This window comes from Cavia porcellus, unplaced genomic scaffold (genome assembly GCF_034190915.1).
Source record: "Cavia porcellus strain 051 isolate PalLab524CR breed Dunkin Hartley unplaced genomic scaffold, mCavPor4.1 scaffold_6, whole genome shotgun sequence".
Classification (NCBI taxonomy): Eukaryota; Metazoa; Chordata; class Mammalia; order Rodentia; family Caviidae; genus Cavia; species Cavia porcellus.
Genome location: NW_026947489.1, coordinates 105,002,354 through 105,023,915, shown reverse-complemented (window position 1 = coordinate 105,023,915; position 21,562 = coordinate 105,002,354). Strand labels below are relative to the sequence as shown.

The following is a 21,562-nucleotide window of genomic DNA, read 5'->3' as shown; positions in this document are numbered from 1 at the left end:
TGGCTCTGGGCTGTACTGTGTGGTGACTGCTGATGACTGCCTTCCAGAGACACCATGGACAGCGTGAAGCAGAGCGCAGCCCTGTGCCTGCTGCGCCTGTACAGGGCATCCCCTGACCTTGTCCCGATGGGTGACTGGACATCGCGTGTGGTGCACTTGCTCAATGACCAGCACCTGGTGAGTCCACGCTGCCCGTGCAACTGAGGCCATGAGCAGGGCCATGCGCCAGGCTGATGTGCATGGATACTGGCAGCCCTGGGCACAGTGTGCTGTCCCAGGCTGTGCCAGGGCCCCTGCTTGGCTGCTGCTTGGAGGCTCCCTGGGCACACAGCCGGGCAAGATGGTGCCTAGGAAATGGCTGTCTAGTGGGTGATGTCCTTGGTGTCCCCAGCATTTAGATGGCCCATGCACACCCTCTCCAGGGCCACATGCCTTGCTGGCTTTCCAGTTTCCAGAGAGAAGCCAGACCCAGAGGACAGACCATGTGAGGATACTGTGGAGCCTGGGCAGGCTGGTAGAGCCCCAGACATCTGCTGTCTGTGTCTTTCAGGGTGTGGTCACTGCAGCCACCAGCTTAATCACCACGCTGGCCCAGAAGAACCCTGAGGAGTTTAAGACCTCTGTGTCCCTTGCCGTCTCCAGGCTGAGCAGAGTGAGTGCATGGGGCAGGTGTTGGGTATAGGGTCTATCTGAGGGTCGCCTGGCATGGTGCCCCTGGGCTCAGGTGTGGCCCTGGAGCACGCAGCCTGCACAGGCCTCCTGCATTGCCTGTGTCTACGGCGTGGTAGATGGATACGCACCTCACGTGTTCTTTTGTCTTTGTGTGGCCTGTCCCGTCCGTGTTGTGTGTGAAGTCCTTGAGTTTCTCCTAATGCTGCAGAGAATTGGACTGTGTTATGGGCTGGGGCAAACTCACCAGCTCCTCTGTCCTATGGAGCTGTTTACTTCTTCCAGTGGGAGTGCGTGGGATCAGCTGAGCAGCCTGAGAAGTCCCTGGCTTGTGTGTGTGATGCCAGTAGCTGTGCTTGTTTGCAGTCGTGCCCGGCGCTTTCAACAGTGTTGTGCATTCCCCCTGCTGTGCCGCAGCCTGACATTGCTGGTGCTGGGCTCCCGATTATCAGTGGGTAGGCACTACTTCTGCTGGTGCTGGGTTGTCAGGAAGGGCTGGGGCCTGGCGTGTGCTTTCCCTCTGGGCTGTCCTGTGTCTCCAGGTGGTGGGGCCCAGGGCCTTATGCATGCTGGGCAGGTGTCTGCACCGAGATGCCCAGTTCTCTGGCTTAAGTCGGTTTTGTTCTCTAAAATTTTTTTTTTTGTCTTAAACTTTACAAACACTGTGATGGGAACTATAGATTGTTAGCACTTGACCTTGGTTGGTCTTCCAAAAAGGCCGCTTTGAGTGGCCGCCTACACTGTGTTCAGAGGCTGCTGCAGCTGGGTCCTGCCCATGCTGCCCTCTGGGCCCCACGCATCCTGTGTCTTCTGTGGCACTGGCTCTTCTGAGGCCATGGAGCTGTGGGTGGTGGCATTGCTGGCTGTGCAAGTGCCTCCCAGAAGTAGCTCCACCACTCTGGCCGTACTCAGAGCCCGGACCTGCTCAGTGCATCCTCGTATTCCCCATGCTGGGTCTGCCTCGTTCACCAGAGCCGTAGTGCCCCACCCTGCTGGGATTCTGCGGTTGCCATTGTGGACACAGTGGCTTGTCTTTTATTTTTTTTTCATAACATTTTATAGCTTTTTTTTTTTAAACAGAAAAAGAAATTTCAAGATACAACAGAGGGTAACAATGATTAATACATTCATATTGTTATCTTTAGCTACTTAGAGTATATCTGTCCAAAACAAAAATTTGGACAAAAATTGTCCAAACAATATTAGCACAAACTTTTCTTTTCAATGAACTAGAGAAATTAGTAGTATAACTATGTTATCTTTTTTCTTTGCAAATCTATTATTATTATTTTTTTTTTTTTACTGAAGATCGAACTCATGACCTTGTGCTTCCCAGGCAGGCACTTATGCCAGAGCTAAATCCCCGGCCCCAAATCTATTTAAAAAAAAAAAAAAAAGCAAAATTTTAAAACATATAATTGGGGGTAACAATGGTTAATACATTGTGTATTATCTTCAAACCAATTACTTATAGTACAAGATATTTGCATTTAATTGTCCAAACAATGCTAGCACAAGCCTTTCTCTTTAATGAACTCAGAAATCAGTATTATAACTATCTTAACTATCTTTTGTAGATACACACACATTGTTTCTTTCAGCCTCTCACTGAGACAATGAGTTTACATATGTGAGTCTGATTTATTTCGCTTATATGATTATGGTTTTTAGTTGTATCCATTTACCTATTAAAGTCTCAAGTTTATCCTTTATGGCTGAGTAGCACTGCATTGTGTAAAAATACCATGTCCTTTTTATCCATTCTTTGGTTGGCGGGCATTTAGATTGTTTCCAAGATCTGTCTATTCCAAACTGCTGCTATAAACATGGGTGCACATATATCATTTGGTATGATGTTTTCAGTTCTGGGAAGATACCCAGAAGAGGAATAGCTGGGTTGAATGGGACCTCTAGTCCTCGTTCCCACCAACAGTGGAGAAGGGATCCTTTTCCCCACAGCCCCTCCAGCATTTGTATTGCTTGATTTCTTGATAGTACCATTCTCTCTGGGGTGAGGCGGAATCTCGGTGTTGTTCTAATTTGCATCTCTCAAATGCCCAGTGATGTTGAACATTTCTTCACATGTTTATTCGCTACTCATATTTCTTCATCTGAGAAGTGTGTATTCATCCCAGATGCCCATTTCTGGATTGGGTTTTTAAATTTGGGAGGACTGATTTTTTAAAAAATTCTTTAGGATTTTATAGTGTTTTGAGGTTCTGTTTATCTTTCTACATTTATTTCTGTTACATATTTAATTTCTATTCTCAATGATAGCTTAAAGATTTTACTTTTTACTGCTGTTTATGCAAGTGGTTTTTGTAAGTTTATGTGGTAAAATACATAACAAAATTTACCTTTTTTTTTTAGTGTGTAGTTCAGCAATTTTAAGTAAATTCACAATGTGTATTTATCTCCCTAACTGCATTTTTCAACTGAGATGAGACAGTGCCTCTCAAATGCTGACTCTTGTGCCCACTGCCTGTTCTGTCTGGATGTGCCGGCCTGAGTTGAGTGCCTCCCGGCAGCGGAGGCTGCAGTGCCCCTGGTGATAGATTGTGATACCTGTAGGCTGCAGTGGCTGAGGGTGGCACTGTGGTGAGGTGGCCTCTGCCTGGTCTGCACTGGAGCGTCTCTCCCTGTTCAGGCGATGGCTGGCCTCTGTCCCTTGCTGGCACACTGGCTGCTCCATGCCCACAGCTGGGCACCTGGCGTTCTGTGGAGAGCTGCTGCTGGTCCTCTCGGGAGCTGCCTTGGGCCCTGCACTCAGCACCAGGCCCCCGTGTGGCTCACTATGAGCGCAGGCAGCAGGGGCGCTGTCCGCCCACATGGCTTTTCTTCGGCTCTCATCCCTGCATTGTCTTTCAGATTGTGACGTCTGCATCCACGGACCTTCAGGATTACACTTATTACTTTGTCCCAGCTCCCTGGCTGTCAGTCAAACTTCTAAGGCTGCTGCAGTGCTACCCGCCCCCAGGTAACAGCCCACTGCCTCCGCCCTGGAGAGCTGCTGGGGCTCTTCCAGTCACATCCCAGCTGCTGTGTGGCCTGGAGGCTGTGGTGGGAAGCAAGGCTCTGCCACCTCGGTTTCCCTCAGAGGACTGAGTGTAGCTAAGTGGGCACCAGTGCCACCGGGGGCCCCTTCTCCGAGGTTCCTGGGGGACTGCATTGTTGAGTGTTGGATTTCTCCCTGCTTTGTGTAGTGTAGCAGCTGTGCAGTTTTTCAGACCTAACTTGAAATGGTTAGAAATTTTGTATACTGGAATTTTCCTACTCTGTTTTTATGTTCATGGTTCATCCTAAATATTTGACGCCTAGTTCAGTATCTAGAAGTCCAATTTTGTTGCTGCAGAACGGGCATAAATATTATTGCTGGATTGTTCTGTAATGAAATTGCTTTGTTTCACTCCCATTTTAATATGTTTTTGTGTAGGAAACTTCTTTGCTAGGTTCCTTTCTGAAGTAGACACTTCCTGCCCTGGGTAGAAGGTCCCTGGCTGTGCACCACTGTTTAGTAACAACTGTTACTAAATCTGTTTTTTATTTTTTTATTTTTTTGAGACAGAGTTTTATTGTGTAGTCCAAGCTGGCCTTGAACTCACTGTGTAGTCCAGGCTGGCCTCTAATTGGCGGTGATTTCCTGCCTCGGCCTCCTGAGTGCCGGGATTACTGGCATGCCTTATTACACCTGGTGTGTTGTTAGTTTTTGGTAACCATGTTGCATAAATTATTTCTGGTTGCCCGTGTTTTTATTTGGTTTGGTTTGCATTCATTTTTGGTCAGTTACTGCTGTCCTAATCAAGTGGGGTTTAAAATTTTATGTTGCTGTTCATGGCATTTGTCTTTCTTTCTTTCTTCCTCTTTTTTTTTTTGGTACCGGGGATCAAACTCAAGACCTTGTGCTTGCCAGGCAGGCACATACGTTATTGAGCTAAATCCCTGATGTGTTTGTCTTTATATTAGTAATATCAAGTGGAGAAAGCTTAATTTGGCTTTTTTCCCCCTCAAACCTTATCCTGTGGTTTGTTCCTATCTCTGGGGTTTTATTTCCTCTGGACTAACACAACTCTGCATCTCAGCAAGAGCTTTGCCTGTGGGGTGCATTGAAATTCAGGCGTTGCGTGCCTGCTAATCCTGCCCTTCGTTGCCATGCCCCTGGCATGGGGGTTCCACCTCTGCTGATCCGGGTCACCTTGCTCTGCCACATGTGCACACAGTTGTGCGGAGCTGTGTCGAGTACTCCTAGTGAGGCGCTGCATGCAGGGGCTGTGTGCAGGGCTGCCTGCTTGGGAGCCGGGGCTGGGGGCCTGGCGAACAGTGCTGTCTCGTCCAGAAGACCCCGCAGTGCGAGGCCGCCTGACCGAGTGCCTGGAAACTATTCTGAACAAGGCACAGGAGCCACCCAAGTCCAAGAAGGTGCAGCATTCCAATGCCAAGAATGCCGTCCTCTTCGAGGCCATCAGCCTGATCATCCACCATGACAGGTAGGCCTGTCTGCTGCACTTCTGTGTCAACGGCGCTGCGGGGTGCACCAGCACCTGTCCCTAATCAGATCTGACATGAAGTTTCCTCAGCACCCCGCCTCTCATGTAAGCCCGTTTCTTCCCTTTCCCTCTCCCATCTGTCTCCAGCACCTCCCTGGACCCCAGCATCCTTCCCCACTGTTCCTCTTATCCCTGGACAGAGGCTTTGCTGGGCTCTGAGCAGCTTGCCATGCTGGCCTCGGGCCTCCTGGGGCTAAGGTGGTGACCAAACCCATGGTCCAGTGCAGAAGGCGGGCTGTTCTCACAGCCTGGGGTTCCCTGACTACCTCCTCACGTTCTCTGTGTGTAGCCGTAGGGGTCATAGGCAGCAGCGAAACTAGCAATCACAGTGTGTCTTGACAAATGTCCTCTGCTGAGACCAGCACCCTTAGAGCTGCACTTTACCAGGGTTGGGAGCTGTGGAGACAGTTTGGGAACCAGCGACCCTTCTACCTTCATTAGCATTACTCAGAAACCACACCACAAGAGGCAGGAGGGCCTGTCCTAGTTACTTTTCATGTTGCTGAGACAAAATACCAGGTATCCACGAGTTAAAGAGGGAAAGGTTTATTTAGCTCAGAGTGTGTGAAGGTTTCAGTCCACAGTCACCTGGCTCTCCAAGGCAAGGCAGCACAGCAGAGGGCAACAGCTGATGGCAGTGGAAGACAACAACAGCAACAAGGGGGAGAGGTAACAGCTTCTTCCCATGCCTGATATCTATAGGCAGGCTAGGATGGGTGTAGCGCTCACACTCTTAATCCCAGCACTAGACGATGAGCCAACCACAAACTAAATTCAGCTACCTCCAGAAAGCTCACTCCCACGACTGCGTGAGGCTTTGAAGAATGTCCAAGCACAAACTGTAACAGGACCTGCGGAGCCCTGGGCTGCGTCCTGGGAATTTGCCCTGTGTTAGGCACAGCCCAAGCCTCTGGGCTATCGAAGTCAGAATTGGGGCTCAGGAGGGGATATGCGGCCAGCTCCAGGGTGGTGGGTACAGCAGACCCTCTAGGGGCCGTGAGGTGGTGGACAAGAGCTTAAGCTCGGGGTCCATGTGGGGCACCATGTGCTGGGCCACTATGTGGCACATGAGGGCCTTGATTCTGGCTTCCAGGCCAGAGTGGGGGTTCTGGAGTGCAGGTGCTGAGGGAGCCCCCGCCGTGTCTCCCTTCTCCACACAGTGAGCCCAACCTCCTGGTGCGGGCCTGCAACCAGCTGGGTCAGTTCCTGCAGCACCGTGAGACCAACCTGCGCTACCTGGCGCTGGAGAGCATGTGCACGCTGGCCAGCTCCGAGTTCTCGCATGAGGCTGTCAAGACCCACATCGACACTGTCATCAACGCCCTTAAGGTGAGGCCAGGGAAGGCGGGTTTCCTGTCACTGCTGTCCCCAGATGGCAAGAGAGTTGTTGCATACCCTGTGCCTCTGGTCAATCGCTGTCCGTAGGCTGAGCCTGTCCCTGCATGGCCCTGTCCTCCTTGTCAGCATCCTGAGTCCTAGCTTGTTGTTTAGTGGGCAGAAAACGTTCTGCTTTGGGTGGAAAGATGAAGTGCTTTTTTTTTTATAGGTGCTGGGGATCAAACCCAGGATCTGTATACTGAGCTGCATCTCCGGCAACTTTTTCTTTTTTCTTTCTAATTTTGAGACAGGGCTTTGTTAGTCGCTAAGTTGCCTAGGATGGGCTAGAACTTGTGATCTTAGCCTTCTAGAGTACAGGTGTACACCACTGTGTCTAGCTGTCTGTTGTTCTCATCTCCAAGGAAATATACTAATTTCAAGGAAGGTTCACTGTGTCAGGGACTTGAAGTGTAAGGGTTTAAGACCTTGGAGCTATGAGAGCTGATGGGGCTGTCTGTTCTTGCTGCCAGCCTGACATCCCTGAGGAACTATCAGGCCTAGCACAAACTGGCTGGGCAGTGCTGCTTATTAGCACGAGCAACAGGGCTGTGAGCCTGGCGCTGGCATGGGCTGGCCTGGGTGTGACCCCTGTTGTTGTGGGTGTGATGAAGGCGTTCAGGGCCCGCTGACCTCAGGTGCTGCCTGATGGCTGTGGTCACCGCAGTCATTCCAGCCCTTGTGGGGCCCTCTCGGTCCTGCCTTGAGTAGGCCCTACCCCTCCTTGCCTTTGCCATCTTATTTCTGTGCTGATTGTTGAGAGCTCCCAGGTGACTGGTGGGTGGCATCTGTGACCACACAATGGAGGCCCTTGACCCCATTGGGAGCAGGTGGGGGTGGGGGTGAGGGTGCTAGTCAGGTTCTGGCAGCCTGGAAGTCAGGTTGAAGGCACACGCCTGCAGGGCAGGACCTCATGGATGCTGCTGATGTCACATGTGTGGTTGTGACTCTACCTTGTTACCAGACGGAGCGGGATGTAAGCGTGCGGCAGCGGGCCGTGGACCTGCTGTATGCCATGTGCGACCGTAGCAATGCCCAGCAGATTGTGGCTGAGATGTTGAGTTACCTGGAGACAGCTGACTACTCCATCCGTGAGGAGATCGTGAGTACCATGCCAGGCACTGCTTGTAATGCTGTTTGCTTGGTGCCTGCCATTCTGTGTCTCCGCTGGCTTGTGCACATGCTGCGCGTGTGCTGCAATGCTCACACCAGCATTGGTAATAGTGTTGTGCCTGTCTTTGAGTGTGGCAGGCTGTGGTGGCTGCTGGCAGGCAGGCACACTGGGATCCCTGGTCCCTTCCCTGTGGCCCATTTGTGCTCAGGCCATGAACCTTCTCTGGTGCCTGCTGCAGGGCCAGTTTTCCTTGTGTCTCTGACAAGGAGGGGGTCCGTGGAGCTTGTGCTGTGGTCCTAGGCTGCGCACTGACTCCGGGGAGAGGACTTGCAGCCCCAAAGCTTCAGGGAGGGGCCTATCCCACCTGCTGGTCCCCTGGCTGGTGCCGGTTTTTCCATGGTCCTTGGCTCCCATAGCAGTGGACATTGGGGTGGTAGTGGCTCCATCTCTAGGGTCATGAGTATCTCTGAGACCTGCATACCCCAGTGCTAGGTGCTTCTGAAGTCTCAGGAGGATTTGATATGGGTTGTCCTGGGCATTGCTGTTGGCCTGCTGGCTTCTTCTGACCAGCCTACCCCGCAGGTGCTAAAAGTGGCCATCCTGGCTGAGAAGTATGCGGTGGACTACACCTGGTACGTGGATACCATCCTGAACCTGATCCGCATCGCAGGGGACTACGTCAGTGAGGAAGTGTGGTACCGCGTCATTCAGATTGTTATCAACCGTGATGATGTGCAGGGCTATGCCGCCAAGACGGTGTTTGAGGTAAGGCTGGGTCCTCGAGGCAGGGAGGCAGGGCGTCCCATAGGTGGTGATGCCGAGGAACTTGTGGGAGACCCTTATCTGCCTTTCTGCTGTCTGAGGTTTGGACTTCTCTGACTGGTGCTCAAGTCTGTTGGGGAGGGGCACTGTAACTCCTGAGGGGCCTCTGTGAAAGCTGCTTTTGTCTGTGTCCTCTGCCTTTGGCCTTGAGAGGGCATGAAGGACCTGCTGTGGCCTTAAGGGCAGTGCTGGCCTACTGGTCCTCCCCCAGGTTCAGGGTTCCAGCTGCCTAAGGTTTCTAGGGTCTTTGGGAAGGTTTGGAGGGAAGCGCACTGACATCATATGCCTCAAAGTACAGGTCCCTGTCCTTGCTTCTGCCTTGCTGCTGCTGGATCCTTCTGGGTGCAGCTACCTGGGCCCTGGCTCACTGGGTTCATGGTTCCACAGGCTCTGCAGGCCCCTGCATGCCACGAGAACCTGGTCAAAGTGGGCGGCTACATCCTGGGAGAGTTTGGAAACCTGATAGCTGGGGACCCGAGGTCCAGGTGAGTGCCCTAGCTGCAGGGCTGATGTGTGATGTGCGTCTGTCCAGGGAGCTGCTGCCATCGTTTGCCATCCTGTTCACTCTGGCCGGTCCCTGGCAGGGCTCTGGGGAAGTGTGGAGATGTGGCCCAATGAGCCTGGAACCAGGATATGACTTTGTGGAGCCAGCCTGTGCTCTGGGGCTCTGAGTGCCATCCTTCCTGCCTGCAGCCCGCTGATCCAGTTCAACCTGCTGCACTCCAAGTTCCACCTGTGCAGCGTCCCCACGCGGGCCCTGCTACTGTCCACCTACATCAAGTTTGTGAACCTGTTCCCCGAGGTGAAGGCTACCATCCAGGATGTGCTGCGTGGTGACAGCCAGCTCAGGAATGCGGATGTGGAGCTGCAGCAGCGGGCTGTGGAGTACCTGCGGCTCAGCACTGTGGCTAGCACCGACATCCTGGTATGGCGCCTGACGGGCAGTGCCCTGGGCTGGGACCGCCTGCCCACCACCTGATGCCACCTTCCTGCCCAGGCAACAGTGCTGGAGGAGATGCCGCCTTTCCCCGAGCGTGAGTCCTCCATCCTGGCCAAGCTCAAGAAGAAGAAGGGGCCGAGCACAGTGACCGACCTGGAGGAGGCCAAGCGGGAGCGCAGTGTTGATGTGAATGGGGGTCCCGAGCCTGCCCCAGCCAGCACCAGCGCTGTGGTGGGTCCCCCACGCCCCGGAACCCAGTGCGGGCAGCAGGGTGTATACCACACCCAGGCCCTGATGTGGCTGCGGGTAGTCTCTGGGGCAGGTTGGCTCCACAGCCCTGTGTTCCTAGCTGTTTCCTGCAGCAGTCTCTGCTCTGTGGTAACAACCTGCCCTGCCTGGTCCTCAAGCGCATGCTGTGGTGCCCTGCAGAGGGGTTGGTGGAGGAAAGTCCACCTCCATGGCTGTGCTCATGTCCTGCTCGTATCCTCCTTCCTTTGTGTTGCTCACTGGTATGCGGGGGGGATGGGTCTCTCTGACATACTGTGACAGCTGGTGTCTGAGCCCTGGTGCACTCTGCAGGGCTGCCTCATGGGCAGCTGTGACTGTGTGTTCTCATCTCAGGCACCTGCACCTGGCAGCCCCCAGGGGCTGTGCTGCCCAGTCCTGCGCATCCCTAGGTGGGGGATGGACTTTGACAGCAGGTGTGTTTCTCCTCGAAGCCCCTTCCTCTCCGAAGCCCCGAAACCCTGAGGCCCCTGCGTGAAGGGTTGGCCCTCAGAGCTTGCTATGCTCTGGAGCTGGGCCTTTGGCTGTGTGGGGCCCTGAGACAGCACGGAGAGCCTCTGGGGATGTTGCCAGTTAGGCAGTCGCCTGGAAAGGATCCTGGGACAGCAGTGACATTGGGAACTGCATGAGCTGGGGGTTACGAGCCCAGGGCATCCTCTGCTCCTGATGGGCTGCCCAGCAAGTGTCCCCTCCTGTGAAGGTGTGTCCCCTGGGCTCTGGGCTTCCTGCCAGGGGTAGAGGTGCTTCTCCTTTGGGACAGCATTGACTAGAATGACTGTTGAAGGCTGTGATGACATCAGAACAAGTTCTTTGCAGTTGTCTCTTCTGCTGCAAGCTCCACGGAGGGTCCGGCACATCTGCTTGTTGTTGCTGTACCCGTGGGTCTGCCTGTAGCTCTGACACCCCAGGCTGCCTCTCACTGTGTGCATGGCTGCTTTGGTACTTGGGAGTGCTGGCTGCTCCTTTATAGGGTGCCTGCCCTCAGAACTTGCAGCTCCTGGGCCACGAACTGCAGGCATCTTTGAGCCATGTTTGAGCAGTAGTAAAATTAGGGGAAACTGGTGAGAGAAGGTCCCTGTCAGCAGGGGAACCACACCAGGGCAGCATCCTTCCAAGTCCTGGCCCTGGTAGGCATGCCTGCTGTACCCCTGGACCTCCACTCTCTCAGGCCGCATGTGACAAGGCCATCTGGGTGCCACTCTCAGAGGCCCCTTGAGGGAGTGTACAGCCACAGGAGGCCCAGAACCTGCTATGTCCTTGGCCCCCACATACCCCTCTTGGGGCTTGGCCAGCTTGCCCAGCCTACCTAGCCTGCCCAAGGTTCTCGACGGCCTGGGGTTCTGTCTGGTTACGCCAACGACCCCTGCAGAACATGAGCTTCACAACACCTCTTGTATGTTTTTTGTTGTTAAGAGACGGGTTTGCTGTGTAGCCCAGGCTGGAATGAGGTGATCCTCTTGCTTAGCCTTCCCAGTTCTGGGATTGCAGGCATACCCCAGCACACCAGGCTTTCGCCCATTTGTCTTATAGCGACAGTTGTACAACCATGTAGCTGTATGGACACAGCCTAACATTCCATCTCACATGCCCACTTGTGGTGTGTGCTGGGAGGCTACCAAACAGATGTCCCAGGTCAGGGCCATGGGCCAGGCTCGGGAGTGAGGCAGTGACCTTGTCTTTGTGGTTGCCCAGTGGGAAGGAGGGAACCAAGGCTGGAGCTTGTGCCTCTAGGGGTGACCCTGAGTGCCTTGCTGTCCCATGGTCCCTCGGAGCCTGAAGGGTCGGCTTGGGTTGGTGTAGGCCACAGCTTCTGGCCTCACGCTGTGTGGCAGTGCCAGCCTCTCATCCTGTACTTTGGCAGGGATGGAGAAGTGGTTGTTAGTCAAGTGTGTGTCTAGAGGGTTTTGTCTGCTTTTCCTCCTTAATAGACAGAGCTTGATGATGAACATGTTTGTGCCCAGTTGTACTTCTGAAGTCTTCTTACTGGGCAGACAGAGCTGCCACTGGTACCAGCCTGTGGGAAGGTGTTAACGCTAAGGATGAACATGGAAAGTCATCCTCTAGCTAGACTTTCTTCCTGGGCAGTCTCTTTAGTAGCAGAAACTTTTCCAGCACTGTTTCACTCACGTGTCACGTGCTGCCACTGTCTTGTGTCACGTGTAGCTGTTGTGGCCGTCCCATCCTTGGCTTGAGCCTGGTAGGCTCTTCACATAGGACGCCTGTAGGAGGTGGGCATGGGCACAGTAGATGGCCCAGGCACCCATAGCCCAGTGCTGACGTTCTTGCTCCTTTTTCAGTCCACGCCTTCTCCATCTGCTGACCTGCTGGGACTGGGGGCTGCTCCCCCAGCCCCCACAGGGCCTCCATCCTCAGCTGGTGGGCTGTTGGTCGACGTCTTCTCCGACTCCGCCTCAGCCATCGCACCCCTGGCTCCTGGCTCTGAAGACAACTTTGCTAGGTAACTGGCTTTCCCGAGCCTGATGGCCTTGGCCTGCACAGCCTTGGTCCCATGTGTCATTGCCACACCAACCTTTGAGACCTGCTGGGGACTCACAACAGCTAAGTCCTTAGGAGATGGGTGGTGGGGAGAGTGGCGAGGGGGCCGTTCTTGGGGCCTGGAGGCTGCTGCTTCTGCTGGCATTGGGCTCTAGCACCCACCTATTCTCTCCAAGGCTGCTGCATGAAACTCAGGTGCCCTTGTTTTGAGGTTTTTTTGTGGTACTAGGGATGAGTGAACCTAGGACCTCTACACTGATGATCTTATAACCCACCCTTTAGTTTTAGAAGGGAGAAAGTTTATTTAGCTCACAGTTTGAAGAGCTTTCAGTCCATGTGGCTCCAAGGTAGGGTGGCACGTGGCAGAGGGCAGTACTTCATGATGGTGGAAGACAACAAAAGCAACAAGAGCAAAAGGCTTATTTTTTATTTTAAGGTCTTATTTAGTCACTAAGTTACCCAGTCTGGACTTGTCAGCCTCCCTAGTGCTGGGAATATAGGCATATGGCACCAGGCCTACCTGGCCCTTGGCTTGCACAGTGGCCCTGCCCATTAACCTGGAAGCCATCTCATGGCTGGGCTCCTCTCCAGGGCTCCACAGTGTGCTGGTGCTGGTGCATGGAACAAGGGACCACTGCTGAGTTTGTGTTTGCCTTGGGGCTGTCTCTTCAGGCCCCAGCAGGCAGAGTGGGTGGGCCGCAGGAGAACAGCTCTCCTACAGGGTGCAGGTGCTTGCTGGCTGGTCAGGGACCCCTTGAGAAGCAGCCTGCCAGGCAGGGCTTCTCTCTCACGCAGCCTGGGCCCAGTGTGTGACCCAAGCATGTCTGCACTGACCTTGCTGTACCACCCTGAGTGCTGGGCTGGGTTGGCGATTGGCTGTGGTAGATGGGTGTGCACGCTCGCACACATTCCCCGGACACTTACCCCTGGGTGTCCTCAGGCAGTACTTCCTGTCCCTGGCCTCGCCCAGCCTACCCAAACACGAGGGGTTATTCGCTGCTCACTCCAGGTCTGGGTCTTAGGAGTGGTGGCCACTTTGTCCTTTGCTGTCTACCCAGCACTGTCCTTGTTTGTGTTCTCTAACTGCTTTTCCAGAACAAATCCTTGTATCCAGTGGGTGGCCTTGAATGACGTGCACACTGTTCCTTTTCCCCTAGGTTTGTGTGTAAAAATAACGGTGTGTTGTTTGAAAACCAGCTGCTTCAAATTGGACTTAAGTCTGAATTTCGGCAGAATCTCGGTATGTTTTTAGTTACTTAGTGAAGGTCCCTGGGGGTGGTGAGAGATGTTTGCAGATTGTGTGCTGGCCAAATATGAACATCTGGAACGTGGGAGGAGCTGCACACATGGCCTGGTTACCCGGTCCACACCCACATGCGCAAGGTGTGGGCAGTGGTGGGGGGCAGATTCGCCCTGGGATGAAGCAGGCAGATGAGGCAGGCAGCAGTGAGCATGCATGATGCTCACACCACGAGCACAGTGTCAGTGGGCGTGGAGCCCTGCCACCCTGTCTTGAGGGGCGCAGGTGGGGAGGATGCTGTGGAGTATGGTGGGTGGCCCCTTGGGCGTAGATCTAGCCAACTTGAAGCCAGGGTCTGGAGAGATGCTGGGGCTGGAAGAGCTGGTGGGTTCAGTGCAGAGGAAGCAGCTGAGCCTCAGTCCATAGGCAGCCTCACAGATCCCAGGGGGCAGGTCCTGTGTGCCTCACTCATGGGATGTCCAGAGTGGGCTGGCTGGCCCAGATGAGGACACGCTGGAGACGGGCAGTGCCACTGGCTGCACACAGTGTGGATGGGCTTGGTGCTCTGACCCTGAGTTTAAATGCAGCTGAAATGGAGCATTTTGGATAATGTGTCCTTTACCACAATTAACAAAAAAGAAAAAAAACATTTTTGAGTTCGAAAAGAAAAAGTTAAACTCTACCCACCACTGGTCACCACGGTGGACTCTGTATCCTGGTGAGAACCTCAGAGGACTCTGGGAGTTGCGTGCTACACAGCGTGCCTTCTGTGCTCAGCTTGACCATGCCCACACTGGGACATCTTGGCTTTCCAGGGCTGGGTTTGCTCTTTGGATTGTGCTAAATGATGCCAGAGAGCCTTTGTGGTTCCCCTTCCCTTCACACATATCCTCTCAGAGCTGTGTCACCCTACTGTGCTTTCACCAGCTGTGGCAGCAGTCCATGCCTTGTATGCCTGGCACGGGGCTGGCAGCTGGCACCTGAGGGTGATCCAAATCTGGGCAGCCCTAACTGGGCCAGCTGGTAAGTGTGGGTCTCGCAAGGCACCCTGGCACTGGGTCAGTGGGAGCATGTGCATGGTGCAGCTCAGTACCTGCCAGCACCCAGCATGACCCCGTATCATGAAAGAAGGCCTGGGATAGTCCCTGATGGGAGAGATCCCCCTGGCCAGGGACACCATCCTGTCTTTAGGATGAGAAAAAGTTCGTTTTTAACCTAACAGCAGTTGGAGGTCACAGCAGTTAAGTGCAGTGGTGTGGAGGGGATGCTGGGTTCACGGGAGTGTTCAGCATGTGTGTGCGGTGTTCTGTTTTCTTCCAGGCCGAATGTTCATATTTTATGGTAACAAGACCTCCACGCAGTTCTTAAACTTCACTCCAACACTGATCTGTGCAGATGACCTGCAGGCTAATATCCTTGGCTCTGCCCAGTCAGATGGACTGACAGACAGATGTGGGGGTGGACTGTGATCTGGGAGTTGATAGCTGGTTTGGCCAGAAGGGCAGGATCTTCCCAGGGGCTGTGGCCATTGAATGCTGTCCCTGCCTGGGAGCTGGCTCTGGTGCGTCGCTCTTTGGCGTGGGTTACTTCCTCTGTGCCCCTTTGTTGTTCCAGATGTTGCTTGTTGCTGGGGAGCCCCATGGCTCCCTGTCCTGGCAGGCCTGTGGCTGCAGCTGATAGTGGAGCACATATTCCCAGGGACGTGGGTGTTGGCTGCGTTCACACTGAAGTGTGCCCCTCCCTCTAGCCTGCCTGGTCTGTGAGGTGTGTAGCTTGCCTGGTCTGTGAGGTGTGTGAGAGGCCCCAGCTCAGCAGAGAAGAGCGCCGCATCCCTGTGTATGGCTGTCCCCTGGGACAGCAGTGTCCTGCAGGGTGAGGACCCTGGCCAGGGAGGTGACATCTTCCTATGGGCTCACAGTCGGATGTGTGGAGCAGGAGCTCCTCATGAGTGTGCCTGTGTCCACACCCAAGTTTTTACCTGGACCCTTGCAACCATAGACAGACATGCAGGTCACGTGTTGAAGGCTCCATCCATCATCAGGCCTAAGTTTGTCACCACCTAGTCACTCAGAGTGTTCCCTCCCAGGGCTTCTGGAGTGCAAGTCCCCTGGGCCCTGCGCCCTGCAGCTCATGGGTACTGGGTCCAGAGGACAGAGCAGCTGTTCCCACCTACCTGCAAATCCAACCTTGATATCCCTATCTTTTTAAAATTGTGTTCTTTTCACTTTCGGTCTTTTCTCTTTCTCATTGTTTCTTTCTTTCTGAGACAGGGTTTCATACCTAATTCAGGCTGGCCTTACACTCACTGTGTAACCCAGGCTGGCCTTGACCCTCCTGCCTCAGCCTCCTGAGTTCTGGGGTAACAGGTGTGCACTACTGGCCCTGCTGCCATGGGTCAGTGTTCAGCATTGGCTGTGGGGAGGCCCTATACTGCATGCATGCAGCAGTTGGCAGCACCCTCAGAAGAGGCTTGGCACCCCAGAGCTGTCATTGACTGAGACAGTGAGCATAGGCTTCCCTCAGCCACAGCAGCCAGCATGCCAAGGCCCCGGGGAAGCCAGGCCAAGCAGCTAGGTTAGGTGTGTTGCCCATGGGCTGCAGGACAGGGAATAGGGTGCCAAGGGCTGAGGGTAGCAGCGTGTGACCGTCTCAGCAGGCTGTGCTGTGGCTCCTGCCATCTTACCTTCCCTGGCAGAGCTGGACTCCTTAACGCGCCTACATCTGAACCTGCAGACCAAGCCTGTGGACCCGACTGTGGACGGGGGTGCGCAGGTGCAGCAGGTGGTCAACATCGAGTGTGTGTCTGACTTCACAGAGGCGCCAGTCCTCAACATCCAGTTCAGGTGAGACCAGATACCAGGAGCAGGCTGGTGCGTGGCAGTGCCTCGCACCTGTGTGGCATGGGTTGCCATTGCCTGTGGTGCTCAGAGTGTGAGGTAGGAAGGGGCATGGCCCTGACCCTGCTGCAGCCCGCAGGGCCTTGGTGCTGCTGTGTGGCCAGTGAGCTGGCCAGAAGGGCAGGATCAGGCACAAGTGGGTACCAGGTCCTGTGTGGCGCCTGAGGGCTGTGGGCCCCTTGGACCAGGCCGGGACATTGACAGAGCCCCCTGCTCCTCCCGTGGCAGTGAGGACAGCAGTGTGTGTGCCAGGCACTGTGAGGTAGAAGTGTTCAGGGAGCACATTCTCCAGTGTTAGAACAGCAGACTTAGCAAATCTTTTCTTCGGATGGTTTGTGGGGAAGAAACCTACATGAGCTTCAGACTTGGTACCTGGGAAAATGACCAGTGGGAATGGGAGGTGGTGGTGGGAGACCTGGCACCCTGCTGGCTTGTTTGGCCTTCATCAGCAGTAGGGGGCCTGACAGGGAGAAGTGCTGTGCTCCTAGTGCTGGCACTGAGTGGTATGGCCCTGGCTTTGCCTGCCTGCAACTGTGCTTGGTGGAGTGGGGTGCGCGCAGGGTTGTCCTTGGTCCTCTGGACACTTCCGGCTCTGCCAACAGGGCAGCCGCACTGGCTTACAACAGGGCACCTCATGGGAGCTGCCTGCCCCTCCACGGGGTCTCTGGCTGCCCTTCGCTCTGCCAGTGTAGCATTCTCTGTAGGTATGGTGGCACCTTCCAGAATGTGTCTGTCAAGCTGCCAATCACACTGAACAAGTTCTTCCAGCCTACGGAGATGGTGTCTCAGGACTTCTTCCAGCGCTGGAAGCAGCTGAGCAAGTGAGAGGCCGCATGGGTGGTAGGACACAGGTACCGTGGCAGGTGGTGGTCACAGCTGGTGTGGCTGGCACTGACCCTGTGCTGTTGCTTGTAGTCCTCAGCAGGAAGTGCAGAACATCTTCAAAGCAAAGCACCCGATGGACACAGAGATCACCAAGGCAAAGGTGAGTAGCCACGCAAGTATCATGATAGGCACAGTGGTGGCACTAAGGGATGCTGTGCCCAGCACCTGGGTCCAAATCTAACTACTCCTGGACAGATCATTGGATTTGGATCAGCACTCCTTGAAGAAGTTGATCCGAACCCTGCAAACTTTGTCGGCGCTGGCATCATTCACACCAAAACCACTCAGATCGGATGCCTGCTGCGTTTGGAGCCAAATCTGCAAGCTCAGGTCAGTGCTCTGAAGGAGACAGAGGTTAGGGCAGGTTCACTGCAGTGCTACTTGTGCAGGGTGAGTGGGGCTCCTAAAGGTGGCTCAGTGTGGATGGATAGATGCTCATGTGGCCGTCCCTGTCTCACATGCCTCAGGAATGGCCTGTGAGCTACTGCAGTGTGCCTTCCTGGCCATCTGCCCGCTTGGCTTCATGCTGGCCATGTACTCTGTGCTGTCACCCTCCTGCCATGTCCTGCATGGGGTCAGTATGTTGGCCCTCAGGGTGCATAGCTGGCTCCTTGGGATGGCACAGTTGGCCACATTAAGAAGCTGCCAGACCACTTTCCAGAGTGCCGTGGTGGCTGGCCTCCCCCATGCCCAGAGCTGCCTTCTAGCACATAGCGAGGCAGCCCTGGGTGGCTTGGGCCTGGGAGGCAGCTGCCCGGGAGGTGTGTGTGGCACTGGACACCTGATTCTGCTCTCTGTTGCAGATGTACCGGCTCACGCTGCGCACAAGCAAGGACACCGTCTCCCAGAGGCTGTGTGACTTGCTATCTGAGCAGTTCTAACCCCGTGCAGCAGTTGGGTTGTATGTGTTGTTTCCCTTCGTCTCTGCCACTGTCTTGGTGACCACACTGCACATAGCACCCTCGTCTGAGCATCTCAGCACCAGGGCCTGCACCGCATCTCCCTCCGGGCCCCGCGACACAGATGAGACATGAAGGGGCCATCAACAGGGACCGCAGCAGGCCTGCCTGTCCGAGGAGGGACTTGGATTTGGGAAGTTGAGGCAGCCTGTGGCTTAGTCTTCAAATTAAAGGGAAAGTAGAAGTTTGAATGAAAGTGGGAATTCTGTGGAGGTTTATTGAGTGCTGCTGTCCCTTCCTCATCCCAGGAGCTGGGGGTAACACTGGTTACTGGAGGTGTGGGACTGCCCTGGGCTAAGTTGTGTGTCCCTATGGCCAGCTGCAGCACCACTGGACGCTTTCTGGGTGACATTTTAAACCTAGGCAGCTGTAAGTGTTCGTGTTTCAATGTGCTCTGCCTGTTGACAGGACCGTTTCCAGCATAGTCTTCTTGAGGGTGCTTGTGACATTAAGCCTGCATTTTTGAGGGTGGGGGCTGCTAGTGGCTCTGGAGGGCAAGGGCACAGCTCCTTTCTGGTCAAGTGAGTGCGGTGTTCCTGTAGTGCACTGAGGTCTTGGGTCACATCGCTGTGGAGATGTCTGGGCATGCTTGTGCCTCCCTGCTAGTGGCCCTCACCCATCAGGGTGGTGTCCTCTGGCCCCATGGTGCTGGTCACAGGCCTGAGTGCCGCAGACTCACACCCATGCAGTTGCATCTTGAGGGGGTAGAGGAAGAAAGCCTGAGTCTAGCAGGAAGTGACGAGGCCAGGTGAGGTGGCAGCCTTAGACAGTTTGCAGAGACTGCACCAGAGGGCGTGGCCCACATGCCAAGGCCTCACAGTCACCCTTGTGGGCAGCAGGACCGTAGGCAGGATAGAAGGTGGCCTCAGGAGCAGCCTTGGAGTGTACCCAGGCCTGGGTTCCACATAGACAAACCTGGGTGGTGGCGTCCTGAGCACGCTCCATGCTGGACACCATCAGCCCTGGTTCTCCATGCACAGGTGTGGCTGCCCACCCAGGTGGCACCTGGCCTTGTTCTTGGACCACCACTCAAGGTTCCCGCAGTCCCATGCTGTGGATCCTGTGTCCCTAGCTTTAGAGCACTCAGTCTACATCTTGGCCCCGTGTCTGCTGGACCCTAGGGTGTGACCAGCAGGTGATCCGTGCCTGTGTGGCCGTGGCTCATGCCTCCAGGCATCCCTGCTGATCTCGGGTCAGAATGTACCCCAGAACCGAAGGGGCTGCTATGGGGTCCAGCCCTGCCCTCTGCCAAACAGAGTGTCATCCTGCAGTGTGCTTTTTTCCAGAAGAAAATAAACACTAGAGCAGAGCCTGGCGCGTGCGTGTCGTCTTTCGGGGGAGCATCCTGCCGAGCCCTTAATGTCCACCCTGTTGGTGCCATGCAGTGCTACCCACCAGACCTGTGCTACTGTGCACAGCGGTTGCCTAGAGGTGTGGGTATGGGGACCTCAGGAAGTAATGTGCCTTTGCTCCACCAGTGTGACTCAGCCCCTGGCCCAGGGCTGCTTGTGGTAACCTGGCCTGACTCAGGGTGATGGTGGACCTTCCTGATGTCCTCAGGCCTGGCTGATGTCTCCAGCCTGACTGGTCCTGGCCTAAGGCTCTACGAGGTCCCTCAAATGGGTGTGGCTGGGCTGATGTCCTCTAGGCCACCTGCTGGAACCTGGGATGAATGGCCCAGGGCTTCCTTCCAGGGGTATCCTGCTCAGCTGGGCCCAAGGTGCAGGAAGGCCCTCAGGCCAGAGGTGACCTTTCCCATCCAGCCCCATCAGACCCAGGTAGCAGCGACAGCAGTGCTCACAGATCTCTGCCTCACAAGAACCAGTTTATTTGGAGTTGGCTGGTTGTTGGCAGTGGCTTCTTGGGAAGGCCCGGGTCCTGTGGGTGTGGGGGTGTCTCACACCTCTTGTCCTCCTCGGGTCTTCACTGTATGTGATGCTCAGCCTGTGCAGGTACCCACACTGCCCAATCAGCCTTGTCTTCCCTTCCTGGCCTCTGCTCCATATCTCTAGGCCTCACCCGGGACTAGGATGGGGGTGAGAGGGGTGGGGGTAGGGGCACCTGCCCTTGTCCCTTGACCTATGACCTTGTGCCTCTATTCTCCACAGTGCTGGCGTCCACACACACAGCTGTGGACCACCTGCACGGTGAGCGTGAGCAGCTGGCTAGGTGAACTGGGGTCCTGGCAGGGCAGGAGGAGCTCTTGCATGTAGAAGCTGAGGGGCCGGCAGCAGCCACAGTGGATGTCCAACTGCTGGGTGGTGACATTGAAGCTGCCAAGAGTAGAGAGGGGCAGGTGAGATGACCCTGGGGCAGGAGCCTCAAAAGTGTTTTCTGTTGACCTCTGTTCCAGGGCAGTCACAGCCAAGCATGTGGCACCCAGGGATCTGCCAGGCTGCTTGGGCTCTGTGGGAAGAGGGTCTGGAGTGGCTCACCTGGCAGAGGAGGTGCAGACGCCCTCACAGTGGGTCATGGTCACATTGGCAGTGCAGCCCTGGTGGGTGACCACTTGCTTTCGCTCCTTCACGCTGCAGGGTTCTGGGACTAAAGGGCAGAGTCAGTCCGGTGGGTGGATCCCAGATGGTGAACAGAAGGATACCCGTCCTCCCAGCCAGACTTGGACCCTGGCTCTGCAGGGCACATTGCCCAGGGAGCCAAAGCCCCCTGCGCGCTGGACTTGGTGAGGCCCAGGAGAGGATGTGCACAGCCTAGGGGTGGAGGTTGGGGAGGGAGAGTCCCTGCTGTCCAGCTAAAGAAAGGGATGGAGAGCCCCTTCCCCTGAGCCCCTAGAAGGGCAGGGCAGGGGCCAGGACCCCCTCAGGACACAGCAGGGTGGGTGGACGTGGGGGCCAGTATTGCTGGCCTGGCAGGTGGCAGTGTGGGACTGGGGTTCGAAAGGTGAAGTAAAATGCGCCTCTATAATCCCAGCCCTCTGAGAGGCTGAAGGAGGAGGATCTCAAATTCAAAGCCAGCCTGGGCAATTTAGTGAGACCTGTCTTAAAAGGGCTGAGGATGTAGCTTAAGGTCCAGGTTTTTCAATCCTTAGTACTTCAAAATTAAATTAACCAGTAACACAAAGTTAGTAAAAGATCTTGAAACAGAAGTGATGTTCCACTCTGTATGCCTCTCCTGAGGGAGACCACCCTGTCTCCACAGAGGACTGAGTGGGGCAAGCAGGTGGGGAAGGGGCCTCTGTGCTCCCCAGCTTCTTCTGCTCCATGCCCTGCTCCCCAAGTTCACTTCCCTAGGAAATACTAGGCTCCCAATCCTCTCCAGCTGTGACAAGCCCTCTGCCCTGATAGTATGGGGGACATCCCGCCTTGGGGAGCCCCATGGT

General features: G+C 55.0%; 2 protein-coding genes across 4 annotated transcripts in view; one reads left to right on the top strand and one right to left on the bottom strand.

Moving 5' to 3' along the window:
- Ap2a2 (adaptor related protein complex 2 subunit alpha 2) overlaps positions 1-19,534 on the top strand; it is a 52,654-nt gene extending 33,120 nt beyond the window's left edge. Inside the window, exons 5-22 of one of the 3 annotated variants that reach the window (XM_063251958.1) lie at positions 48-177; positions 551-652; positions 3,538-3,646; positions 5,006-5,153; positions 6,374-6,542; positions 7,552-7,689; positions 8,284-8,466; positions 8,911-9,008; positions 9,217-9,448; positions 9,521-9,694; positions 12,046-12,206; positions 13,402-13,484; positions 14,805-14,896; positions 16,206-16,327; positions 17,086-17,202; positions 17,297-17,366; positions 17,462-17,596; positions 18,070-19,534. In XM_063251958.1, coding sequence (XP_063108028.1) covers positions 48-177; positions 551-652; positions 3,538-3,646; positions 5,006-5,153; positions 6,374-6,542; positions 7,552-7,689; positions 8,284-8,466; positions 8,911-9,008; positions 9,217-9,448; positions 9,521-9,694; positions 12,046-12,206; positions 13,402-13,484; positions 14,805-14,896; positions 16,206-16,327; positions 17,086-17,202; positions 17,297-17,366; positions 17,462-17,596; positions 18,070-18,147 — 2,341 coding nt within the window. In that variant the 3' untranslated portion in view covers positions 18,148-19,534. Of the gene's footprint in view, positions 1-47; positions 178-550; positions 653-3,537; positions 3,647-5,002; positions 5,154-6,373; positions 6,543-7,551; positions 7,690-8,283; positions 8,467-8,910; positions 9,009-9,216; positions 9,449-9,520; positions 9,695-10,084; positions 10,165-12,045; positions 12,207-13,401; positions 13,485-14,804; positions 14,897-16,205; positions 16,328-17,085; positions 17,203-17,296; positions 17,367-17,461; positions 17,597-18,069 lie in introns of those variants that run through there. The other 2 variants (XM_063251957.1, XR_010048437.1) reach the window with 2 other exon arrangements.
- A 497-nt stretch (positions 19,535-20,031) lies between these two features.
- The window catches only part of Muc6 (mucin 6, oligomeric mucus/gel-forming), a 28,162-nt gene continuing 26,631 nt past the window's right edge, over positions 20,032-21,562 (bottom strand). The window contains 2 exon segments of the mRNA XM_063249781.1: positions 20,032-20,498; positions 20,661-20,769. Coding sequence (XP_063105851.1) covers positions 20,321-20,498; positions 20,661-20,769 — 287 coding nt within the window. The 3' untranslated portion in view covers positions 20,032-20,320.